Raw genomic sequence first — 8360 nt, forward strand, 5'->3', positions numbered from 1 at the left:
GGCAGCTCTCATAGCGAGCGCCTGGCAGGTAGGCAACATCTCGCTTGCAGTGCATGCGTGTACTGCGGGATGGCCTACCCTGAATCTCGCAGGCGCCCAGGGGGCTAGATCAGAGGCTGCATACAAATTGCATCTACACCACTCATAAAATACATCATATCTCCTCCCAGCCGACAAATTACTCGTTACTAGTGTTCCATTATTTTAAAAAACAAAAATTCAGGGTTAGTTTTGGTATCACAAGTCCCATGAATAGATTCAGTTCAACTTTGTCAAGGATAGTGTTTTAAAAGCCTCAAATTACCCATTTGAAATTCAATTAGTAAAATATGACTGCAGCTGGAGGCAATTCATAACACAAAATTATAAATACTTCACATGCCATCCCCGACCTGGACAATCAACGACCTATCCAACCCTCAGCTAGATTTGTTCAGTCCATTGCTACCTTGAATCTCGGGTGAAAAATTGCCATTGCCAGTTCCCATTCTATGATTTGATGGCTTCCAGAAATGCTACAGGGGAATATATTTACGAAATAACAACTAAAATACCTTCAAATAATTGTTTTTATTTTTATGTTTACGAAAACATTAACGCCTAACAGGCTGACAAGACAGTGGCACACGGATTCACATAAGACAAAAGCCCAAGTCGAACAGTAATTATTTGGGCATATCAGTTAGACCAGAACATTCTATTATTGACTCAATTTTAACTAAGGTAAAAATATGTGCACATTGATTGCTGAATAATATGAATTGATTTGAAAAATTCTGAACACCAATAAAACAATTCCATACAAGCACAGCAGTGAGTTCTACAGTTTCGCTATGATAAAACAATGCATGTCTAACAGGCTGACAAGACAGTGGCACATGTTTTCACACAAGACAAAAGCCCAAGTCGAACAGTAATTATTTGGGCATGTATCAGTTATACCAGAACATAAGTAGTATTGACTCAATTTAACTAGGGAAAACAATGGGTACATAGACTGCTGAATAATAAGAATTGATTTGAAAAATGCTGAACACTGATAAAACAATATCATACCAGCACATCACGTAAGAGTGATAAGTGAAATAATACCATTTACAGCAGTGAATTTTACAGTTTTACTATGATTTAACGACGCATGATAGAAGTGTGTGCAGATGACTCAGATATTCAGAAAAGTGTCAAGTTTGGTCAAGTTAGAGAGGAAGAAATTACACAGAATTCCTAGACCCCAAATAAAATTACAAGCACAACACAAACATGCAAAACCCAAACGAAATGTTATTACCAACACCACATAAACATACTCCACTACGATGCAAGAAAAGGAAGGCAGGAACAGGCAGGAATAAGAAGTCATCGTCAAGAGATAGTCCAGTCAGTAGAAATGTACAGAGATGAATGAAGGTGATTACAAAGAAAACAGTTACATGGTTCTTGACTTGTTGATCCGGTTAAATGGTTCTTGTCATCTTGTTGATCCAGTTGAAAGGTTCGTGTCTTGTTGATCCAGTTGAATGGTTCTTGTCGTCTTGTTGATTCAGTTGAAAGGCTTCCATCTGGCGGAACAGCAAGGTTGAAATGCCATCTGGAACATGAATAGCAAATTACATGTTTCAGAAAGAAAAACAAATCTGTCAGTCTGTACTCCTATACAACAAAATGACGTTAATGGAATAGACAAACTTCAAATAAGTTTTTATTGGTGGTCTGAAACCATTTCCCCAGAAAAATGTTTGAATCACCTTAAACACCCCAGACCACCAGTAGCAGAGAATCGTCACAGGTCACAAGATTGACATTAATTATTTGTCACAATTCTCTGCTGCTTGGGCAATGAAATGTACTGAAGCTATTCATTACAATTAAAAACGAAAAGAAATGGGCCTATGTGAACGTAAGGGAAACATGGTTAGGCAACTATTGCTAAGACAAGATTACCAAACTCACCTTCTTACTTCCTCTTGTGGCCCTCGCTTGCGCCAGTTCTGCTTCTCATCCTTGTGACAGTCACCTCCACACACGGGCTGCGCACCTGTAGGAGGACAAGCAAACTCACTGTAACAACTTGCAACTGCTATCAAAATACTTTTCCTCTGACGGCAAAACATTTTGAAGAGAATCAATTGTTTGCATGTGAGTATGTTCAAGAGATCTCAGCCACTGCAAAAGATACATAGATAAGATGCAAACTATTTACTTTGCAACTTACAAAAAATTATGAAGCATTGTAATATGAATCTGTTTTCTGCACGCTTGCCAACAGTTTCTTTGCAATACGAACTGGTTCTTTACAATAATACAAAGCTCAAAAACCTTTTGCAACCTTGCAAAGAATATAGGTTGCAAGCATTTTACAGTGAGAGCCTAGGAAAAACTTACTGGTTTCTCTCCCTTTCTCCAGTTGTTCGGGATAACATTGAAGGCAGCAGCGTTCATAGTAGGCTAAAATGTCGGGTATCGGGGGCGGAGCGGGTCCTGGAGTCTTGGTGTCGTCGCCGGCTGCGAGCATAGCACCAGGCGCGCCTCAGAAGAAGACTCTCTAAAAGGCACAAAACTACATTAAAATAATTTCTGAGTAACAGCGGCGCCGAAAGAAACAGGAAGCCACTAAATATCACAGATCAGAACCGTACCTGCTTGTAGGCGACCAAGAGGGAGCGGGCGAAGCCGTGGTGACGCACTGCTTGATGTCCCAGGGGTGCGTCCGAGTCGAACACAGTAGTGCACTGCAGCAACAAGGCGGCCGAGGTCCTGAGGGGCCGAGTCATGAGTCGCGGCGGGGCTAGGCTACCTGTAACAGAAGCGGGTTTCAAGGGAGTAGGTCAGTAAATTACTACATATCCTGGAAATAATAAACCCCAAAGGACATCAACCAACCTCCCTACCCTTGGCAACAATTTGTTTGCCCCCGCGGAGTGCCAGCACAAGTAGGGCGGGGCCCAGGACGACGACGAGGACAGCGAGCGAGGGCTGGTGGTGTAGCTGGAGGTCCTGGAGGTCCTGAAGGTCCTGGAGGCCTTCGCCGGCCGCGGAGACTTGCTAACGAGGCCGGAACTGGAACGCGCCTGGAACTGGAAAAGCAATTAGAGAAACGAACATCTGGTTACTGAGCAAACCACTGTCAGTTCTCCTGCAGCTCAAACGGTGGATCGCGGCGATGTTGTCCTGCGCACGTCCCGGGCAGGCTGACTGTCCACGGCGAGGTGGGTGGCTGCAGCGGACTTCCCACCGAGACTCTGCAGCATGATCATTCAAAATTAATAGGCAACCCCCAATAAATGAACAAGAAGCCACTACAGATGAAGTCCGTCCTCCACCTGCTTGTAGGCGACCAAGGAGGCGCCGACGAGGCCGTGGAGACGCACTGCTCGGGGTCCCGGGGGAGCGTCCGAGTCGAGCAGCTTGGTGCAGCAACAGGACGGCCGAGGTCTCGACGGCCAGAGCAGCGGCGCCATGGAAGAGGAACAGAACAAGTCATTAGTCCGGTGCCTACCAGCGGTTGTTCTAGATTAGTTCTGTCCATTGCTACCTTGAATCTCGGGTGAAAAATTGCCATTGCCAGTTCCCATTCTATGATTTGATGGCTTCCAGAAATGCTACAGGGGAATATATTTACGAAATAACAACTAAAATACCTTCAAATAATTGTTTTTATTTTTATGTTTACGAAAACATTAACGCCTAACAGGCTGACAAGACAGTGGCACACGGATTCACATAAGACAAAAGCCCAAGTCGAACAGTAATTATTTGGGCATAGCCACTGTTTCCCGCAATGCGCATATCATATACCTTTGCGAAGGAGCCGAGCTCGGCAAAGCCAGCTGACTCTCCTACACGGGCTAAGGCAGTATTCACGTAGTGTTAATATCTTTCCATTTTAGTAAGCAAACCTATACTAACAAACCTAATTGAATATAGCAAATCAGTAAATATACTGTCAATGCAGCGTTCACTCCGCTTTGCTTTTAAATAAAATGAAGCAAACCTAAACTAACAAACCTAACTTAATACAGCAGATCAGTAAAGATACTGTCAATGAAGCGTTGCACTCCGCTATCGCTCCGCGCAACGCTTTGGCATTGGTTCCTGAGCTCTCAGTGAACGACCGATGTCCTTTTAGATGTTTTCGTACAATATATTTATGACATTTTAGCAGTATCAAAAATGAAAACGAAGCAAACCTTAACTAACAAGCCAAATTCAAAGAAGTAAATGAGCTATCGCTCCGTGCAACGCTTTGGCATAGGGTCCTGAACCTTAGGTTCAAGTCGTCCCAGCGCACACGCCGGCGCAAATGACCAGTTTGGTGGGCGGGCAGGGGCGGCCACAGGCCCCTCGAGTCACGCGCGCTTACTGACCGGCCCCGGCTCATATGACCAGATTTCAAAGCCTCGCAGGTAGGCCCGGCTCAAACGGGATGCGGCCCGCAGGGGGGAGGGGGGCCTACGGGGGAGACCCGCGGGTCCAGCGAGGGAAGGCCCAGCGCGGCGCGCCAGCCAACAGCCGACGGGCGGCTTCAGGGAACGACCGGGGCCACTGCAAGCGGGCCAAATGTGCAACAAGTAAGGCTTGAGGGACGTACTTGTGGTCTGCCGACCACGGCCACAGCAGCCAGAAGGTCCAGTTGTAGGCTGGGGATCAGAGTCGCGGCGGGGCGTGGCGGGGCGTGGCGGGGCGCGGCGGGGCGCGGCGGCTGGTTCCTGCAACAGAGGTGGGCGGTAAGAGAACAGGTCAATAAATGATCACATGGACTGGGACTTGTCCGGTCCCAAGTGCACAAACATACCTTGGGGGATGCGCAGGCCGTCGGTGAGCAGCGCGACGGTGAGCTGGGTGGTGGTGACCAGGGCCAGGGCGGCGCTGAGCGGGCGGATGGCGAGCAAGAGCAGGGCGGTGGTGTTGAGCAGGACTGCGATGGTGAGCGGGGCGACGATGGTGAGCAGGGCGACGGTGAGCTGGGTGGTGGTGACCAGTGCGGCGATGAGCTAGACGGGGGTGACGTTGAGCGGGCGGACGGCGAGCAGAAGCAGGGCGGTGGTGTTGAGCGAGCTGGGCGGTGGTGTTGAGCTGGGCGACGATGGTGAGCTGGAGCAGGTCGATGGTGAGCGTGGTGACAGTGAGCAGGAGCAGGGCGGCGATGGTGAGCACGGTGATAAACAGCGTCTTAGTGTCCTCGCTGGCGGACCGATTGATACCCTGCCGACAAGAACTACAATCAGGGGGGAATTAAAACAAACCAAAGCCAAACGTAACACAGTAAAATGGGGCCGATTTGATCACTGACCTGAAATTGGATCTTCAAATCATTTGATCTCTTCCACATAAAAAAGCCAAGACGTCAAAGAGAACATAAAGATGAGGTTCTTGACGCCCCCCCCCCCCTCCATACTACCCATGGCTACGCGGCTTTCGGCTAATACGGCCACGACTGGTGTCTGGTGTCGGATTTTGTATCATGTTGTAATGTGTTTCGAGGTATCAGTGTGAAGAACGCAGAGAGCCATTTTAATCGTCCCATCCAAAGATCTGCCTTTTCCCCTCCTCCCCTTGCCTCTGACCGTGCTGTGAAAAGCCAGACCTTCGGCTGTGACGACTATAAAGGTTGCGTTGACCCTGCCGACCACGGCGAAGAGCGCAAGAGGACTGTCCACTGTTGCGCTCTGAAGTCAAAATCTTTAATGTTCCTTAACGATTATAAAGGTTGGGTTGACCCTGCCGACCACGGCGAAGAGCGCAAGAGGACTGTCCACTGTTGCGCTCTGAAGTCAAAATCTTTAATGTTCCTAAACGAGCAAAACAAAGTACCGTCGTCTACCCTACCATGAGTCGACAGCCAGCCCCGGTCCGGCGCGCAGCAGCAGCGACGGCGAGTGGAACGGAGACAAACGGAGCTTGAGGACACTTGAACACTTATTCACTTCACAGCCCACATGCACACACTGCATTCGACTCTCATTGCTACACTTTCACTTATTTGGCCACGATGCACTTGACACTGCACTTCTCTTCTAACACTTCGTCGAATGGGCCAGGCCCGGCGGCGGGACCGGCGGGGTGGGAGGGGAGGAAGGGAGCGCTGCAGCGACGACGCACAGGCGCATACGCGGGTGACGCGGATGGCGCGGGTGACGGGCTCGAACTCCAGCTCGGCGACGACAGCCGGGTGAGCGCGCGTACGGAGTTGTTGGGGACGGGGAGCGCGGCGCGTTGGTCCAACCTGGAGACGGACAGGCAGCATGACGAGTTGCACGGCCGACGAATCGCGAAGCACGAGGTTGAGAGGGCGACCAGCTGGGCCGGGAGCTGGAGCGACGCGATGCTCAGCTCAGCTGTTCGCTGTTCCCGATCTGACGATCCGCTCCGCTCCGCAGCCGGCGCGCGCGGCGGCGGCCCGGCGGCTGGGCAGTGGAGGGGGAAGGCGGGGTGGGGGGATTCGCGGGAGGCTCACTCTAGCGGCAGTTGTCAGAGGGGGGATGGAATGGTAACCAACGAGATTCGTCAATGAAACTTGACAATGAAAATTGAGAGGGAAAGCGACACAAGTTTTCTCGTCTGAACTTTTTAATACGGTACCTATTTCACGTGACGCAAACCAGATTCAAAGAACCCTGAACCCCTTCCTCCTTGGCGCTGATTAGTCGACGCGGCCGAAGTTCTCGTTCCCGACACTAGGGATCGACCGTCCTGGCGGCCAGTTCAAGAACTTCGTCGACGTCAGCCAATCAGTGCTAGTGAGGAAAGAGTTCACGATGAACTGGCCGCCCTCGCACACGCCAAAACACGTCCAGCTGAAAATTCGGATGCCACACGGGTAAAGAAAATGTGTCGAATCACAAATCAAACTCCCCGCGAATAGGGCGGTGGGGGGTGGAGGTGAGGAGAGGAAAGATTATAAAAATAAAACCATGACAGAAACATAAGATGTACTCCCCCCTCCCCTTCAGAACAGTACCGGGTGTCCGTAAGAATACGCGGCAGCTCGATGGGTTGCCTACGCACTAGCGTGCAGGCGCGGAGGGCGAGGGGGGAGCGGTGGAGGTGCGCACCATCCAGCGAATTCCGAACAGACTATAGAGGCGCCGTTTAGGACCAAATTATTTTTCAAAGAATGTGAAAAAGGGGGAGTACCCACCCCGCTTTTACACGGGGCCCCGCGTGCTTAACTTCGGAGTTCGGATGGGAACCGGTGTGTCCACGCCAGCAGCCAGACTGTTAGATCCGACCAACTGTTGACCAGGGTTGTCGCCTACTACCCGCTTAAACAGGAACGACGGGTACCCAGAGAATACTCCCGGGATTTGTGAGACGGTTGAGGCGTACGTTGGTTAAACTGTACTGACCCACCACAGGTCATGGAGCCCTTTTCAGACAGTTTCTAGGTCTTATTATCCACCCCGCTACCACAGCGAGGTGGAAGGCACCGGGGCGCGAACCCCGGCCCAGAGCCGACACTTCAACAATACTATACAACTTTCTGACACCTATGACGCAATGCCACCAACAATGGTAACCACTACGCCATCGGGACACCACGAGCGGGGCGAGGAGAAAGGACGGGTTTGAAGTCCATTCGAAATTTGGTGGCCTGAGAAAAATTTCAGAACGTTGGAGAACCGAACCGCCCACCTCCCGCGCTCCGAGCGGGCGCACTACCGACTGAGCCGTAGAGGCGAGATACGGGCTGACGTTCCAGGGAACGATCCATTCTACGCTGTCGCTGACTGCTAAAAAAATTGTAAGTGTGAAGAATTTTGTTTTGTTTTGTTCACACAACATATACGTATTAGTGCGTTTTGAAGTGCTGGGAAAAAACATATCAAAAGATAACAATTACATTTTGGGGGTTCCTTACGTGAGGGGGACTTAGCCGCTGTGCAATACGAATATCTCATCGGCAGATTTATTCCGACTACCCGTAGTACCTTAAACTCGTGGTAAAGAGCTCCATGAAGCTGGCCTTAAAAATGCTCGCAAAAATTCGACCGATAGTGCCATGATTTAGTGCCCAATTAGTGCAATCCGAATATCTCATCGGCAGTTTAAGTGCGACTACCCGTAGTACCCTTAACTCGTGTTAAAGAGCTCCACGAAGCTAGCCTTTAAAATGCTCGCAGAAATTTAATCGATAGTGCCATGATTAAGTGCACAATTAGTGCAATCCGGATATCTCATCGGCAGATTTAGCGCGATTATCCTTAGTACCCTAAACTCGTGATAAAAAGCTCCATGAAGCTGGCCTTAAAGTGCTCGCAGAAATTCAACCGATAGTGCCATGATTTAGTGCCCAATTAGTGCAATCCGAATATCGCATCGTCAGATTTAGTGCGACTTTCCGTAGTGCCCCAATCTCCTGT

The 8360-nt window shown here is 49.7% G+C and overlaps 2 protein-coding genes across 4 annotated transcripts in view; one reads left to right on the forward strand and one right to left on the reverse strand.

Annotated features, from left to right (window-relative positions):
- Positions 1-8360, forward strand: part of LOC113211484 (melatonin receptor type 1A-like) — a 65609-nt gene that overhangs the window by 34332 nt on the left and 22917 nt on the right. The gene's annotated exons all lie outside the window — the stretch shown is intronic.
- Positions 556-3499, reverse strand: LOC113211485 (uncharacterized). Of its 2 annotated transcripts, none has more exons than XM_026429862.2 (6): positions 3321-3499; positions 2881-3239; positions 2637-2794; positions 2383-2542; positions 1951-2035; positions 556-1588 (listed from the first exon to the last, which is right to left on the reverse strand). In XM_026429862.2, the coding sequence occupies exons 4-6, from the start codon at positions 2510-2512 to the stop codon at positions 1363-1365; spliced, it is 441 nt and encodes a 146-aa protein (XP_026285647.1). In that variant the 5' UTR covers positions 2513-2542; positions 2637-2794; positions 2881-3239; positions 3321-3499; the 3' UTR covers positions 556-1362. The 2 variants fall into 2 exon arrangements, with proteins under 2 accessions (XP_026285647.1, XP_026285648.1); XM_026429863.2 differs by having other exon boundaries at positions 2383-2557.

Source organism: Frankliniella occidentalis, unplaced genomic scaffold (assembly GCF_000697945.3).
Source record: "Frankliniella occidentalis isolate FOCC.00 unplaced genomic scaffold, Focc_3.1 Scaffold26, whole genome shotgun sequence".
In the NCBI taxonomy this organism is placed as follows: Eukaryota; Metazoa; Arthropoda; class Insecta; order Thysanoptera; family Thripidae; genus Frankliniella; species Frankliniella occidentalis.